The following is an 18,281-nucleotide window of genomic DNA, read 5'->3' as shown; positions in this document are numbered from 1 at the left end:
CTCATGAGACTTATTCACTATCACAAGAATAGCACAAGAAAGACCAGCCCCCATGATTCAGTTACCTCCTCAAGGGTCCCTTCCACCACAGCGGGAATCCTAGGAGATAGAATTCAAGTTGAGATTTGGATGGGGACACAGCCAAATCACATCATTCCACCCCTGGCCTCTCCAGATCTCAATTCTTGATTTCTGTGCAACGGCAGGCTCAACACCACATGGAAGCTGTCAAGGCTTGGGACTTCCACCCTCTGTAGCCACAGCCTGAGCTCTATGTTGTCCTCTTTCAGCCACAGCTGGAGTGGCTGGGATACAGGGCACCAAGTCCCTGGGCTGCACACAACACGGGGACCCTGGGCCCAGCCAATAAAAATCACGTTTTCCTCCTGAGCCTCTGGGCCTGTGATGGGAGAGACTGCTGGGAAGTTCTCTGACACTGCCTGGAGACATTTTCCCAGTGGTCTTGGGAATTAACATTTGGCTCCTTGCTACTTATGCAAATTTCTGTAGCTGACTTGAATTTGTCCTCTTAAAATGGGTTTTTCCTTTCCATCGCATTGTCAGGCTGCAAATTTTCTAACTTTTATGCTCTGCTTGCCTTATAAAACTGAATGTTTTTTACCAACACTTACCTCTTGAATGCTTTGCTGCTTAGAAATTTCTTCCATCAAATACCCTAAATCGTGTCTCTCAAGTTTAAAGTTCCACAAATCTCTAGGGCAGGGGCAAAATGCCATCAGTCTCTTTAATAAAACATGACAAGAGTCTCCTTTGCTCCAGTTCCCAACCAGTTCCTCATCTCCATCTGAGACCACCTCAGCCTGGATTTAATTGTCCATATTGCTATCAGCATTTTGGACAAAGCCATTCAACAAGTCTCTCGGAAGTTCTAAACTTTCCCACATCTTCCTGTATTCTTCTGAGCCCTCCAAACTGTTCCAGTCTCTGCCTGTTACCCAGTTCCAAAGTTAATTCCACGTTTTGGGGTATCTTTTCTGCAGCACCCCACTCTACTGGAACTAGTTTACTGTATTAGTCCATTTACATGCTGCTGATAAAGACATACCTGAGACTGGAAAGAAAAGGAGGTTTAATTGGACTTACATGTGATTGGGGAGGTCTCAGAATCATGGCAGGAGGTGGAAAGCACTTCTTACATGGCAGCAGCAAGAGAAAATGAGGAGGAAGCAAAAGCGGAAACCCCGATAAACCCATCAGATCTCATGAGACTTACTATCATCAGAATAGCACGAGAAAGACTGGACCCCAGGATTCAATTACCTCCCCCTAGGTCCCTCCCACAACACGTGGGAATTCTGGGAGATACAATTCAAGTTGAGATTTGGGTGGGGACATGGCCAAACCATATCAACCTGTACAAACCAGAGAGTGCCATAACTTCATCACCAGAGGATCTGAAAAACTCCTTCACTCATTGATTAATAGCCTTGCTTGTCTGAGCCTAAGAAAAAGAATTTTGCTTGGAAGGTGGGATGGTAGTGAGCAGGGCTGGCAAATGTTTGGCAGCCTTTCTCAGAGTGGTCTGAGACTTAGCAGGAAATGAATGCTCAGTCTCAAATACTGGCAATATAATTTAGGGAAGCATGAGGTTATGGATGTGGCTTGTAGAATAGGGATTATATTCCTCTTGTTATGAATTAGACTGTCCTTGGTCAGGTTAGCTGGTCAAGAAAAGTAACCACTTAATAAAAATAATTCTCTTTTAAAATAACAAATGAATTTCAACTCACCACAATAAAAATATCAAATAATTTTAGTTTCTCCAATAGTTACCTCCAATTGTAAAATTGTTAAACACCCCCTTCTTGCTATTTTACTTTGGTAGGGATCTTTGAAAAATACTATAGAAGGCTGGGGCTTTCTTAGCCATTTGCCATATAACAAAGCCTCCTTTATCTATAGACATACGAATTTATGACACTTATCACTAGGAGGGCTTAGTGCCACAAGCCCTCCCTTTGGGTTTGTCTGTTTCTTTATGATATTGGTGATCTTTGTTGATTTTGTGGTTGCCTGGTCTCTATGTATTTGGCTTGAATGTATTTCCTTAGTGCCGTTTTTATTTGAAGGGAGGTGAGATTCAAAAGCTAGATCGTGTGAGTTTTTGGTAGCCACTCTACTGAGTCTAAATTTGGGGGAAATTGGGGTTGTTTTCAGTTTATATTTTTCTTTTTCCTCAGAGATCCTTGTTCTAATAAATTTTGTTTTTAAATTTAAAGACAGGGCTTTGGAAAATTTTAAGTTAAAACTTGATCTGATTGTTGCCTTAGGAAGGACATTCTATTGAGTCAAAGATGGTCTGCAAAGGTGGAGAAAGAGAACCCAATAAAAATGCTTTACATGAGAGATTATTGCAGCTAAGATTAGAATAATGCTGGTGAAGACGGTAAGCAGCTAGATTCAAGACACATTTTGATTGCAGAGTCAATAGAACATACTAAACAATTCTATGTGAGGTGTGAAAGAAAATGAGGAGTGAAGTGCCAAAGAATGGGGCACACTCAAATTCTACAATGTAGCCATTAAAACCACTGGACAAAGTGGGATAATATCTTGGTGGGGACAATGATGAAAAAAGGAAGCAAATTATATAATCAGATGGAAGTGACTTCAGAAGAGAATGCACAGGGAATAATGGTGACAAAGCGAAGATCTGTCCTTCCTCTCTGACCCCATGTGTCAATGGAGAGGCAAGAAAAGGAAATGTCCATTTAACTGCTTTTCAGAAAAAAGTGGTATCAAGTGAAAATAGGTGTCAGACAAGAGGGGGTAGAAAAAGATATGTTAGAGAGAGGATTCGAAATATAAAGGCATTTATACACAATAAAATGATACTAAAGGGATACAGGGACCGCAGCTGTAAATGAGGCTATAGGATGAGAGTTTGTAAAGGAATAGCACTGGAGGTACTCTAATTATGGCACTATTAGTTAAAACTATTATGGAAAATGGCTTGAAGGTGCATTTTAATGATGAGGGATGAGCAATGTTAAGTTGGAAAATCTTGTTTAAAGGCTCAGTTACACAACTTACCAGTGTCAAGGTTCCAACTAGAATGTTAGCATGATAGGAGGCATATCCTATGTTGATGAGAAGGTATGCATGGTCTGTTTTACACATTAACCTGGTAGGTCTTTTGTAATTTCTACATTTATTGTTGAGTAGAGTAATTATGACATCAGAAGGAAATCATCCAATCATGGTTTCTGCTTTTCTTTTAAAATTTCTTCTCACTTTTATCAGTCTTTTACCTCTTCTCACTATCTAGACTTCTTTTGTCTCACCTCTCCTCTGTTATATAGGTTCTGGTATCTTGTTTGATGTACTAATTTTCTAACATCTTATTTTATGTTTGAAACTAATTTTTGACAATTTTGTAGCCCAGAATCTTAAAAATGCTTAACCACAGTGGTTCGTGTCTGTAATCTCAGCGCTTTGAGAGGACAAGTTGGGAGGATTGCTTAAGCCCAGGGGTTAGAGACCAGCCGAAGCAACATAGTGAGACCCTGTCCTATAAAAGAGAAAAGAAACAAATACCCAACTGGAATATAATTCTTGTGCTGAATCACAGCTATCAGAACATCAACCATTCACATTTTTGAAAGTGAACATTGCTTTCTAGATGACCCCAAAATCATGTGGGCCTATTCATTTCTCTAGTAATGCCACCTTGTGACATCACTAATGACATAATGTCTGTATCTATACAGTGAGCCTCACATATGCAGAATAAGGCAACATTTTCAAGCAAAACCTGAAATTTTGTGGCACAGCACCTGGTGAGACTGTGGGTTTGACAAATATCTCATCACTTTATCATCAAGTTAAACACTATTCTTTTTTATTAAAGCTTAATAATTAAAGCTTAATTCTGCAAGTGAAATTTATATATACTGCTTTATTAGTACATATATGACACTTTGTTTTCAAACATTGCCATAGCCTGTTTGAAGGAACTTGAGCTTCAGAGTTACAAAATTGCCTCTGCTATGATGGAGAAGAGGAGGAAAAAATGCTTAGATAAGAGCAATTTAACTTAAATGGAGGAAGTGGTGAGTTTTGTTATGTTACAGGCTCACTGAATCCTGAGCAGGTCAAATGTGTCAAATAGCTTCATTGAGAGACTGGATTTCAATACTAAAAGTTTTTATATACCATTAGCTTTGATGGAGAAATTGAAAAGGATTGCCCTACGTCAACAGTGTTGCTTTGCTAAGTGTGCTTTGCAAAGTACAAGTATCTGCCAAGATGGTAACAATTAGGAATTACTTTTTGATAGCAGCCTTCTGTTACAAACTTAATTAACATAGAATTTTGAATGCTTGCAGTGTCTATATTGACAAAAGGACAAAGACTTTTTGAGCCAGCTGACTGGGCTTTTTACAATGGCTTTTCAAGATTGCAGATGCCGCCTACAGAGACGACAGTCATATTTGAGGTAACATTGCTCATTCTTGGAACTCTTTACATTTAATTTTTTTATTCAATGTTTGCCTTCTCATTGAATTATAGGCTTCATAAAAACAAGGATCATATTCTTGGAATTGTGCATAATCTGTGGCATGTTATAGCCTCTCAATAAATGTTGGTTGAATGAATAATCTAATTTTAATTTAGGAAGATTATTCAAACTGGCAAACTGTGTTAAATAATGCATTGATTTATTCTATTACTCAAACTTCAATTAGCAATAAAAAACAGAAAATGAGCAGGAAAAAATAAATTTAATAAATAGCTTAGCAACTTTATTCATTAGTTTCTACCTTATCTTTCTTTAGTAAATCTATTCCTGGAGATAATTTTGATCTGAGGGCTATGTGGTCAACAGTGAATGGTCCAATGGGTAGCAAACAGAAAAAGCCAAGAGTCTAAAAATTGAAAAATTACACAATCAATTCCCAAAATATTTATATGTACAAAAATAACATTTGATATTGTTTGAGACCTTTATGTGTCACCTGTTAAACACTGGAGAGTTATTAAAATCCCAGTATAATTTCATAATGCAACACATAAAAATAATTCTGAGTGCTCTTGCAAAATATTTCTTAAGCCATATTTGAGGGGTTCAGTTACTTCACTGGATATTGAACCTTTTGAATAATTCTATTCTAATTCCATATCTATGGTGTTGTGTGTATGCATATAAGGGGGAACAAACTTACTTTGTTATGAAAATGTTTTTTGAAAGATATTTCTCTCTAAAATAGAAAACACAATCAGTCAAGGAATGTCTAACGGGATAGTAGCTGAAAAAGCTGAAGTTAGTTGGGACTTAAATTGCATGCAAACATTTAGAAATCAATAGTTCATTATGGAGGTTTGCTTCAAAGTTAAGTACCAGGTATGCTACAAAAGTTTCAAGAAATAGGTCATTAGGCATACCTATCAACAATTATGTTCAATTCATAGCCAATGAAATACAAGAACAAAAAAATTATGTCCCAGAAAAATAAACTTGACTCTTCCAGTCCCTTGTTAGGAGCAAAGGTGCATTACCTAAAGCCATCAGGGCTGCAGACAATGCTGTGAAGTTTATCCTAGATATATTACCATCTTTGAAATCAACTCAGCAGTTTTGCTTTTTCTGAAAAAACTACTTTTGGTTAGATACGTGAAGCCAATCATAAATTCCTAAAATTTTTCTCTGAGGGGAGATGGTTGGATGCAGGGTATTTACAATGGCCACTATTTTGCAAACCCATCTTTAAAGAGAAATGCTTCATGAATGTAATATGGTGAAGACAGGGGCCATTGTTAATGTAGGGGTTAATGGAAAGCTTCCCCTTCACCCTCTGAAGTTTTGCTGGAAAATCAACTCATAAAAGGCAGACTATTAGAAAAAAAAAGGCTTACAAATTTATTGAACTGGATAGCATAGGGGAATCATAGTAGAATGATTACCCAATAACCAATGAGGTGCAGATGATAATATACCCATCTTTTTAGAGGAAAGGAAGATGGGAATGTGTGTATAATTTTAGGAGGGTAGTAAATAAATTTTAGGGGAATTCAATGGGCTTGAAGAATATACAATGGCCTGGGACAAAATCTGTTGGCCTTACAGGGCAGACAATGGTTTGTGACAGAAGTCTGCCAGTTGTTTTGACAGACTGCAGTCCTTCTTCCTGAGGTATTAGTTCGGTTAATGAAAACTCAGGAAAGAAACAGTTTTTTTTTCTTTGTTTGTTTTTTCCTTTAGTAGTTCTGGACTTTAGGCAGATAAGGGAACTTTAGAGAACAGCTTTATTCTGTGCTGTGGGAGAGACAAAGGATTGAGAGAGAGGAGCTGGAAGAGAGGGGTATTGTGAGAGAGAGCCTCTGGTTTCTTCGGTTTAGCATGTCAAAGCACCATATTTTGGGAAATTGGTGTCTGAGCTTCAGCATGAAGAGCCTACTCTCAGTAACTACTGGCAGTGCAAGGTCCTTTCAATGATTACTTTTACTAATGTGAACTTAAAACATTCCAGTGAGGCAGGTAAAAACCTCAGTTAAATGAGTGGGAACAGAATTACAGAAATGTGGAGTTTTGTTTAAGTAAAGGGGAACAAAAGAGCGCAATCCCATCGATTTTGATGCTGACAGTGATTGAGGTATTAGTGGTGTTAACAGCTTTAACAGCGGAGCACCCAGGCAGGACCAGAAATTCTTTCCGAGTTTGACGAGTGGGAAATTACAGCAGAGAATCTGGAAGAAGAATAACCAATAGATCAGGAAAAGCAATACTTAAATTCACTTCTGAGCCGAAATTGGGCTTTTTGGGGGATGGGCGTGGCAAACAGCCGTCGAGTTCCTTAGGAAATAATTAGGGACATTTTCAGCAGCTCCCGCCACCTACTACGTCCGGTTTACTGCGGGATCCACAGAATGGAAGTTGTCCGCCAACAGGAAGAATGCCTCTTCCCTCTGCAGGGCTTCCTTTCCCCCATCGAGGGCCCCTGGGGACCACAGGTCCCCAGCGGGTAGGGCGGAGGCGTGGCCTTGCGAAAGTCAGCGGAGGTCACTCAGCGCTCACAGCCTCCTGCCAGCGCGCTCTGTGTTTCTCTGCAGCCCCGAAGCTCACCAATGTAGCAGGCGCCCCAAGCTCAGTCCTCAAGAAGCCATGGCGAAGTCCAGGGGCCGTCTGTACCTTTGGATGTGCTTGGCTGCTGCGCTGGCATCTTTCCTGGTGGGATTTATGGTGGGTAAGTGAACGAAACACTCTCTCCTGACTCCGGGGCTCGTGATTCTCTGCAGAGATAAAGGGAGAAATCCTGGAGCCGGAAGGGATTGGGCTGTGCGCTAGCCCTGGCCGGCTGGGCTAGATATGATAAACTCTGCAAATTTCAGCAAAACAAGAAACCAGATGGAATGTATTTTGGGCTTCCTAACAGACAAAGTGTGCTTGAAATTCAAATTTATTAAATGTTCCCTGAGTTCACTAGAGACAACCTACAGCTGTCACTATCTGCAGGGATGAAAAAAAATCGTTTTATTTCCAAGCAACATGAGTGAGTCAAAACTTTCAACTAATACGGGCAGCACTAAAAACAAAGCAAAACGAAACAAAACAAAACCCTTTTCTATATGTAAATAAATATTTGTGGAATGTTCCCTATGTGTCAGGGACTAGATATCCAGGGAAGAACAAGAAAAGCCACGCCTTCATGCATAAAGTGAGAAAATGAAAGAGCTTCTCTTAAATAAAACTCCTTTTAAGCATCTCAAAATTATATTACATATCAGAATTTACAGGTTTTCTGCATTTAATATGAACATTATTTTTTAAAGCTCACCATGATCTATTTGTCAGATAAAGGCTTTTTGTGGGGAAGGAGAGAGGGGTGGCTTCTGGTTTTAATAAAGTCGAAGTGATTTTGTGTATATGTGTGCATGTTTGTGTATTTTTTTCCTCAGCCTGGTTTATTAAGCCTCTCAAAGAAATAACCACTTGTATGCGCTATCATCAAAGTATACGGTGGGAACTGGTATCTGAAATGAAAGCTGAAAACATCAAATCATTTCTTCGGTAAGTTTATTTACGTATTTGATCTTAAAAATCATGTTTAAAATATCACCGTGAGAAGCATATTATACCTGGTGATACGCATGAGGACAGTCTTCTCTGTGTGAAATTACATATTAGTCATCAACTTAACTTTTTTTTGTTTTTTTTTTTGATGTCTCTATGCCACTCTTAGGGTGAAATCTGTTACAATGTTATAAAAGTAGGTGTTTCTTCCCTAACTTTATCTAACAAAAAGTATCTGGTTGGCTTATTAAGAGATGTTTCAACTTCATGTAACTTTGGATCTCACTGAATGTTATTCTTTGTTCATCAGGGCCTGGGATTTAATCAGCATTTTTTTTAGATACCGTATTCTGTCAGGGGAAGTTAGATGCTGGTTGACTAAGTGATTTAGTGGAAAAGTGATCAAAGTGTCTGATTCTGTCTGCCAAAAGTTAAACCTTTATCCCATCTTGCAGGTATAAATTTGTTGTTTACAAATAAGACAAAATGAAACCAAAAACAATCATTGCCATTCCTCCAGCTTCTAACCATGAAAAACAGTGGAAATTGGGGGAGTCATCATAAACTCCTTAAGAACAATGGCCATGATATTTATTTCTGTATTCAGACTCTTTCAAATGGGTGTTAATTTTTAAAATCAGCTTTAGTGAAGTATAATTTACATAAAATAAACTGCATCCCTATAAAGCCTACAATTTGAGAGTTATGACAGATGTATGCTATAGTGAACATACCACCTCCTCCATCACGCTACAAAAATATTCCATTATGCCCTTTGCAGTTTATTCCCCATCCCCCTCCATCTCTGGCACTAGGCAATCACTAATCAATTTTATATCACTGGAGATTCATTTGCATTTCCTAGAATCTTATTTAAATGGAATCATAGAGTATATGCTCTTTCGTATGTAGCTTCTTTTACTCAGAATAATGATTTTGAGATTCATCTAGATTGTTGCATGTATTAGTAGTTCATTATTTTTATTGCAGACTAGAATTCCATTGTATGGATATACTGCAATGTATAGTTGATGGAAATTTGGGTTGGTTATAGTTTTTGGCTATTGTGAATAAAGCTGCTATGAACAGATGTTTACAAGTCTTTCTGTGGATATGTGGTTTATTTCTCTTGAAATGATTGAGTTTGATGATAAGCATAAGTTTAACTTTTTAAGAAAATGCCTAAGATAAGTGAAAAGTGGTGGCATCATTTTGCATTTCTACCTCAAAATAAGGAAATCAGTATTCCAAAGAGATATATGCACTCTGATGTTTACCACAGCAGTATTCACAATAGCCAAGATACCGAATCAACCTGATGATCAACTTCCATCAACAAATATTATGGTGTATATACAGGATGGATTTTTACTCAGCATAAAAAAGAAAGAAATCCTATCATTTGTAGCAACACAAATGGAACTAAATGTCATTATATTAAGTGAAATAAGCCAGTCACAGAAAGACACATATTGCATGATCTAACTCATATGTGGGAGCTAAAAAAAATTGATCTCATGGAGATAGAGAATAGAATGATGGTTACCAGAAACTGGAAGGGTAGCGAGGAGGATGGACGATACTGAGGGGTTGGTTCAATGGGTTCAAAAATACAGTTAGATAGAAGGAATAAGATCTAGTATTACATAGCACAATAGGGCAATTATAGTTAACAATAATTTATTGTATGTTTCAAAATAACTAGAGTGGATTTGAAATGTTCTGAACTCAAAGAAATGATAGGTGTTTGAGGTGATAGATATCCTAACTACTCTGATTTGATCATTACTTATTGTATGCTTCTATGAAGATATCACATATACCCTATAAATGTGTACAAGTAGTAGGTAGCCATAAAATTTAGAAATAAAGAAATAATTTTAGAAGTCTATTCATGGCTTTGGCTTATTTTGTATTTAGATATAAGTTGTTTTCCCCCTGTGGAGTTTTTGGTTTGCTGTTGTTGTTGTTGTTGTTGTTGTTTTGAGACAGAGTCTCACTCCATCACCCAGGCTGGAGTACAGTGTTGCAATCTCAGCTCACTGCACCCTCCATGTCCTAGGCTCAAGGGATTCTCCCACCTAAGCCTCCTGAGTAGCTGGGACTACAGACATGCATCACCACACCCAGCTAATTTTTTTAATTTTTGTTTATTTGTTTATTTTTTGTTGTTGTTTTTGTTGTTGGTAGTGACAGGGTCTCATTATTTTGCCCAGGCTGGTCTCGAACTCGTGAGCTCAAGTGACATACCCACTTCACCCTCCCACAGTGCTAGGATTACAAGCATAAGCCACCATCCTCAACCCCCCTATGGAGTTTTTAGAGTTCTTTATATAGAGTTGACTCTTGAATAGTGTGGGCATAGCGTGCTGACCCCCCATGCAGTCAAAAATCCACACATAAATTTTAACTCCCCCAAAACTTAACTATTAATAGCCTACTAGTGACCTTAGCAATAACATAGACAATTAACATGTATTTTGTATATGTATTATGTGCTGTATTCTTACAATAAAGTAAGCTAGAGAAAAGAAAATGATTTTTAAAAAATCATAAGAGAAAAGCATTTACTATTCATTAAGTGAATGTAGATTTTCATAAAGGCCTTCATCCAGTATTCACATTGAGTGGGCTGAGGAGAAGGAGGAAGAGGAGCGGTTGGTCTTACTGTCTCAAGGATGGCAGAGGCAGAGAAGGTAGAGAAGGGGAGTCAGGAAAGGCAGTCACTTTCTGTTGAATTCATAGACATCATGCCTGTTTTTTACCTTTTCTTTTCTCTAAAAATATTTTTATACACTACCAGTTCTTCTTCCATCATTTGCTTTAGTTTTGTGCCTGTATCATAGAACGGACCGTGTTGTAAAAGAAGTCAAAAGCAGTCTTGAATAATGGAAACCCTTCTGCCAGATTGTCTAATATCATCTTGTTTTCTGGCATTGCTTCTTCTGTCTTCTTCCTCATCATCTGGTACTGGTTTAGAAGTATTCATCTCCATCAAATCATCTTCTGTTAATTTTTCTGGTGTCTACTACCTTTTGAATTTTTCCAAGATTACTGTCATGAAACCCTTCATCCCTCAAGCTTTTTTTTTTTTGCCATATTCACAATCTCTTTCATGATTACCTTGTTTGGCTCTGTCATCAATCCTGTGAAGTCATGTCCGCATCTGCACACAGTTTTCTTTAGCAGGAATTTGTTGTGTTGGGCTTGATGGCTTTCACAGCATTTTCTATAACAATGATGGCATCTTCAGTGGTGTAATTTTTTTCAAAATTTCATTAAGTTCTGTCAGGGTTCTCTTCCGTAGTATTGACAATCCTTTCCATAGAGTGCAGTGAGCCTTAAAATTGTTATTATGACCCCTTGATCTAGGGGGCAAATTAGAGAGATGTGTTTGGGGGCAAGTAGACTACTTGATCTCAGGGTTTCTGGGTAGCCAGACGTGTCTTCCCATACCAAAAGGATTTGAAAAGGCAATCCCTTCCTGGCAAGGTATTTCATGACTGCAGGAACAAAGTATGTGTGGAATCAATCTAGAACATTGGTTTCTGTTGTCCAGGCCTTCTTGTTGTACAACCAAAAGACTGAAAGCTGCCGTTTATCTTTTCCCTTCAAGGCTTGGGGGTTAGCAGCTTCATAGATAAGGGCAGCCCTTATCATAAACCCAAGTGCATTTGCACAAAACAGTAGAATTTGCCTATCCCTTCCAGCCTTAAATCTCAGTGCTTACATCTCTTCCTTACTCTTAAATATCCTTTGTAGCATCCCCCTCCGCCCCCAGGATAGGGCATTTTCATTTGCATTGAAAAACCTTTTCAGGCAGATATGCCCTTTCTCCTCAGTAATTTTCTTAATGTCATCTGAAGACTTGTCCACTGCCTCTTGGTGAGCAGAAGCTGCTCCTCCTCTTATCTTGACACGTTGAAAGTTAAACTTCTTTCTAAATTTATCAAACCATCTTTTGCAGGCATACTATTCTCCACCTTTACCTTCCGTTTGCTTTAAATCATCATAGAATGACTTTGCTTTTTCTCAAATCACATTAATTAGAGTCTATAGATATGCCTTTGTTATAGCAATCCTACACCCACATAAAAGCTACCTTTTCAATACAAGAAAAAAAGGTAATTTGCAAAAGAACAAGGTTTTCACACTTGTTGGCATAGCTGCCATGACAGCTTCAGAAATTTTTCCGTTTTATTTTTTTTTTAACAATAGTCCTTATGCTGGATTTATCTTGAAAATGGAGGGCAATCACAGCTGCACATCTCAGTCTAGGATATACCAAGCAATTCATCTTTATATTATGATGTATCATTAGTGGCATTTTGAATGGATCCCATGGTGTTATTCAAGGTTTACAGTATTATACTAAACACGGTGAGAACTACATTAGAACCATGGGAGATCATTCTTTAGACTGCCATAAGCAATTTACTGGAGAAACAAACTGTTCACGTAGTGATGATTAGGGAGATGCTTAGTATCATACAGTGGTTTAAGCAGATAGTCATCACACAAGCTCACTGCAAGAGCAATAAGCTGTTGCTACAAATGTATTCCTGAAGTACACAATTTATTACAGTTAATTTTACATAATTATGACTTTATATTGTATTTTTATGTTTGTTTACAGTTCTCTAGACTGCAAATGGCACCATGTAGTCTGCAGGTGTATGCATATATTTTGATACATTTTAACTTTTTATAATAGATTCATGTTATTTTAAAACAGTAAATGATAAAATACTTTTACATGTACTGCATGCATTCATGACAAACCTCTTCTTTTTTTTATATTTCTAGGCTATGTGGTTCATTTATGAGTTTTTTTTTAAATTGCTGCAAATCTCAAAAAAAATTTCCAATATATTTATTGAAAAAAATTCATATATAAGTGGACCCATGCTGTTCAAACCTATGTTTCAAGGGTCAATTCTATTCTAGATTCTAGATACAAGTCTTCTGTTGGAAATGCAGTGAACAAATATTTTTTTCCAGTCTGTAATTTGTCTATTTGCCCACCCTCATTTGCAGATCAGAAGTTAAAACCTTATTTTGATGAGGTGTAATTTATCAATTTTTCTCTTTTTGGATCATGCTTTTGGGTTCATATCTAAGAACTCTCTGATCTGGACTTTGACCAATTTTGTCTTCTTTTTTCCCCCAAAGGTTTATAATTTACCTTTTACGTTAAAGTTTCTGACCTATTTTGAGTTATTTTGTGCATAAAGATATAAGGTTTAGGTTGAGTTTATTCTTTTGCCTGAGAATGTCCAATTGCTCTATCACCATTTGTTAAAATGTTATCCTTCTTTCATTTAATTGCTTTTGCACCTTTGTTAAAAATTGGTTGGGTGTATTTGTGTGAGTCTATTTCTGGATTCTCTCTTTTGTAGTGACAGAGTCTTATTCTGTTTCTGGGTTTTATATTCTGCCCTATTTATCCAGTACCGTACTGTCCTGATTATTAAAGTGATATAGCAGATTTTAACAAAACATAGAATGATTTCTCTTACCTTATTCTTTTAAACTATTATTGTAGCTATACTGTATCCCTTACCTTTTCATTTAAAATATATAATAAACACATATTTGTCTAAAAAACTATTTGTGGAGCTTTGCTAGGAATTACAGTAATCCTATAGAGCTATTTGGGAATTCTTGACATGTTTGCTGTGTCCAGTCTTCTATTACATGAACGTGGTATGTTTCCAATTGTAGATCATCTTTCTTTTATCAGCATTTTGTAATTTGCATGAAGCAGATGCTTTATATGCTTTGTTAGATTTGCATCTTTCATTTTCTTTGGAGCAAATGCAAATTATATTGTGTTTTAATTTCAATTTCCACATACTCTGTTGTTAGCATATAGAAATGCTGTTGTGTTTGTGTATTGATGTTGCATCCTGTGGCCTTGCTGAACTCTAAGAAAGTTTTGTTTGTTTGTTTGTTTTGGTTTTGGGGGACTTTTCTGAGACAGAGTCTTGCCATATTTCCCAGGCTGGTTTCAAACTCCTGGTATTAAGCGATCCTCCCACCTAGGCCTCCCAGGGTTCTGGGATGACAAATGTGAGCCACTAGACTTGGCTGGAAGGTGGGAAAGAGTTTGGTTTGTTTGTTTGGTTTGGTTGGTTTCTACCTCAAAATAAGGAAATCAGAATTCCAAAGAGATATATGGACTCTGATGTTTACCACAGCAGTATTCACAATAGCCAAGATACCAAATCAACCTGATGATCAACTTCCATCAACAAATATTATGGTGTATATACAGGATGGATTATTACTCAGCATAAAAAAGAAAGAAATCCTATCATTTGTAGCAACACAAATGGAACTAAATGTCATTATATAAAGTGAAATAAGCCAGTCACAGAAAGACACATATTGCATGATGTAACTCATATGTGGGAGCTAAATAAATTGATCTCATGGAGATAGAGAATAGAATGATGGTTACCAGAAACTGGAAGGGTAGTGAGGAGGATGGACGATACTGAGGGGTTGGTTCAATGGGTACAAAAATACAGTTAGATAGAAGGAATAAGATCTAGTATTACATAGCACAATAGGGCAACTATAGTTAACAATAATTTATTGTATGTTTCAAAATAACTAGAGTGGATTTGAAATGTTCCGAACTCAAAGAAATGATATATGTTTGAGGTGATAGATATCCTAACGACTCTGATTTGATCATTACTTATTGTATGCTTCTATGAAGATATCACATATACCCTATAAATGTGTACAAGTAGTAGGTAGCCATAAAATTTAAAAATAAAGAAATAATTTTAGAAGTCTATTCACAGCTTTGGCTTATTTTGTATTTAGATATAAGTTGTTTTCCCCTGTGGAGTTTTGTGTTTGTTGTTGTTGTTGTTGTTGTTGTTGTTGTTTTGAGACAGAGTCTCACTCCATCACCCAGGCTGGAGTACAGTGTTGCGATCTCAGCTCACTGCAACCTCCATGTCCTAGGCTCAAGGGATTCTCCCACCTCAGCCTCCTGAGTAGCTGGGACTACAGACATGCATCACCACACCAAGCTAATTTTTTTTAATTTTTGTTTATTTGTTTATTTTTTGTTGTTGTTTTTGTTGTTGGTAGCGACAGGGTCTCATTATTTTGCCCAGGCTGGTCTCGAACTCGTGAGCTCAAGTGACATACCCACTTCACCCTCCCACAGTGCTAGGATTGCAAGCATAAGCCACCATCCTCAACCCCCCTATAGAGTTTTTAGAGTTCTTTATATAGAGTTGACTCTTGAATAATGTGGGCATAGGGTGTTGAAACCCCATGCAGTCAAAAATCCACACATAAATTTTAACTCCCCCAAAGATTAACTATTAATAGCCTACTAGTGACCTTAGCAATAACATAGACAATTAACATGTATTTTGTATATGTATTATATGCTGTATTCTTACAATAAAGTAAGCTAGAGAAAAGAAAATGATTTTTAAAAAATCATAAGAGAAAAGCATTTACTATTCATTAAGTGAATGTAGATTTTCATAAAGGCCTTCATCCCATATTCACATTGAGTATGGTGAGGAGGAGGAGGAAGAGGAGCGGTTGGTCTTACTGTCTAAAGGATGGCAGAGGCAGAGAAGGTAGAGAAGGGGAGTCAGGAAAGGCAGTCACATTCTGTTCAATTCTTAGACATCATGCCTGTTTTTTACTTTTTCTTTTCTCTAAAAATATTTTTATACACTACCAGTTCTTCTTCCATCATTTGCTTTAGTTTTAGTGCCTGTATCATAGAAAGGACCGTGTTGTAAAAGAAGTCAAAAGCAGTCTTGAATAATGGAAACCCTTCTGCCAGATTGTCTAGTATCATCTTGTTTTCTGGCGTTGCTTCTTCTGTCTTCTTCCTCATCATCTGGTACTGGTTTAGAAGTATTCATCTCCATCAAATCATCTTCTGTTAATTTTTCTGGTGTCTACTACCTTTTGAATTTTTCCAAGATTACTATCATGAAACCCTTCATCCCTCAACCTTTTTTTTTTTTTTTTGCCATATTCACAATCTCATGATTACCTTGTTTGGCTCTGTCATCAATCCTGTGAAGCCATGACCGCATCTCCACACAGTTTTCTTTGGCAGGAATTTGTTGTGTGGGGCTTGATGGCTTTCACAGCATTTTCTATAACAATGATGGCATCTTCAGTGGTGTAATTTTTTTCCGAATTTCATTAAGTTCTTTCAGGGTTCTCTTCCATAGTATTGACAATCCTTTCCATAGAGTGCAGTGAGCCTTAAAATTGTTATTATGACCCCTTGATCTAGGGGGCAAATTAGAGAGATGTGTTTGGGGGCAAGTAGACTACTTGATCTCAGGGTTTCTAGGTAGCCAGAGGTGTCTTCCAATACCAAAAGAATTTGAAAAGACAATCCCTTCCTGGCAAGGTATTTCATGACTGCAGGAACAAAGTATGTGTGGAATCAATCTAGAACATTGGTTTCTGTTGTCCAGGCCTTCTTGTTGTACAACCAAAAGACTGAAAACTGCCGTTTATCTTTTCCCTTCAAGGCTTGGGGGTTAGCAGCTTCATAGATAAGGGCAGCCCTTATCATAAACCCAAGTGCATTTGCACAAAACAGTAGAATTTGCCTATCCCTTCCAGCCTTAAATCTCAGTGCTTACATCTCTTCCTTACTCTTAAATATCCTTTGTAGCATCCCCCTCCTCCCCCAGGATAGGGCATTTTCATTTGCATTGAAAAACCTTTTCAGGCAGATATCCCCTTTCTCCTCAGTAATTTTCTTAATGTCATCTGAAGACTTGTCCACTGCCTCTTGGTGAGCAGAAGCTCCTCCTCCTGTTATCTTGACAGGTTAAAAGTTAAACTTCTTTCTAAATTTATCAAACCATCTTTTGCAGGCATACTATTCTCCACCTTTACCTTCCGTTTGCTTTAAATTATCATAGAATGACTTTGCTTTTTCTCAAATCACATTAATTAGAGTCTATAGATATGCCTTTGTTATAGCAATCCTACACCCACATAAAAGCTACATTTTCAATACAAGAAAAAAAGGTAATTTGCAAAAGAACAAGGTTTTCACACTTGTTGGCATAGCTGCCATGACAGCTTCATAAATTTTTCCTTTTTTTTTTTTTTTAACAGTAGTCCTTATGCTGGATTTATCTTGAAAATGGAGGGCAATCACAGCTGCACACCTCAGTCTATGGTATACCAAGCAATTCATCTTTTTCTTATGATGTATCATTAGTGGCACTTCGTATGGATCCCATGGTGTTATTCAAGGTTTACAGTATTATACTAAACACGGTGAGAACTACATGAGAACCGTGGGAGATCATTTTTTAAACTGCCGTAAGCAATTTACTGGAGAAACAAACTGTTCACGTAGTGATGATTAGGGATATGGTTAATATCATACAGTGGTTTAAGCAGATAGTCATCGCACAAGCTCACTGCAAGAGCAATAAGCTGTTGCTACAAATGTATTCCTGCAGTACACAATGTATTACAGTTAATTTTACATAATTATGACTTTATATTGTATTTTTATGTTTGTTTACAGTTCTCTAGACTGCAAATGGCACCATGTAGTCTGTAAGTGTATGCATATATTTTGATACATTTTAACTTTTTATAATAGATTCATGTTATTTTAAAACAGTAAATGATAAAATACTTTTACATGTACTTTATGCATTCATGACAAACCTGTTCTTTTTTTATATTTCTAGGCTATGTGGTTCATTTATGAGTTTTTTTTTTTAAATTGCTGCAAATCTCAAAAAAATTTTCCAATATATTTATTGAAAAAAGTTCATATATAAGTGGACCCATGCTGTTCAAACCTATGTTTCAAGGGTCAGTTCTATTCTAGATATGTCTTTTGTTGGAAATGCAGTGAACAAATATTTTTTTCCAGTCTGTAATTTGTCTATTTGCCCACCCTCATTTGCAGATCAGAAGTTAAAACCTTATTTTGATGAGGTGTAATTTATCAATTTTTCTCTTTTTGGATCATGCTTTTGTGTTCATATCTAAGAACTCTTTGATCTGGACTTTGACCAATTTTGTCTTCTTTTTTCCCGCAAAGGTTTATAATTTACCTTTTACGTTAAAGTTTCTGACCTATTTTGAGTTATTTTGTGCTTAAAGATGTAAGGTTTAGGTTGAGTTTGTTCTTTTGCTTGAGAATGTCCAATTGCTCTATCACCATTTATTAAAATGTTATCCTTCTTTCATTTAATTGCTTTTGCAC

General features: G+C 37.0%; 1 protein-coding gene across 1 annotated transcript in view; it reads left to right on the top strand.

Annotated features, from left to right (window-relative positions):
- The window catches only part of LOC129485384 (N-acetylated-alpha-linked acidic dipeptidase 2-like), a 61,521-nt gene that overhangs the window by 30,377 nt on the left and 12,863 nt on the right, over positions 1-18,281 (top strand). The window contains exons 2-4 of the mRNA XM_055284685.2: positions 4,350-4,459; positions 7,072-7,205; positions 7,918-8,029. Of these exons, the coding sequence (XP_055140660.2) occupies positions 4,407-4,459; positions 7,072-7,205; positions 7,918-8,029 (299 nt within the window). The 5' untranslated portion in view covers positions 4,350-4,406. The remainder of the gene's footprint in view (positions 1-4,349; positions 4,460-7,071; positions 7,206-7,917; positions 8,030-18,281) is intronic.

This window comes from Symphalangus syndactylus, chromosome 6 (assembly GCF_028878055.3).
Source record: "Symphalangus syndactylus isolate Jambi chromosome 6, NHGRI_mSymSyn1-v2.1_pri, whole genome shotgun sequence".
Taxonomy (NCBI): Eukaryota; Metazoa; Chordata; class Mammalia; order Primates; family Hylobatidae; genus Symphalangus; species Symphalangus syndactylus.
The sequence above is the reverse complement of the archived record's forward strand: the minus strand, read 5'-3'. Positions and strand labels throughout refer to the sequence as shown.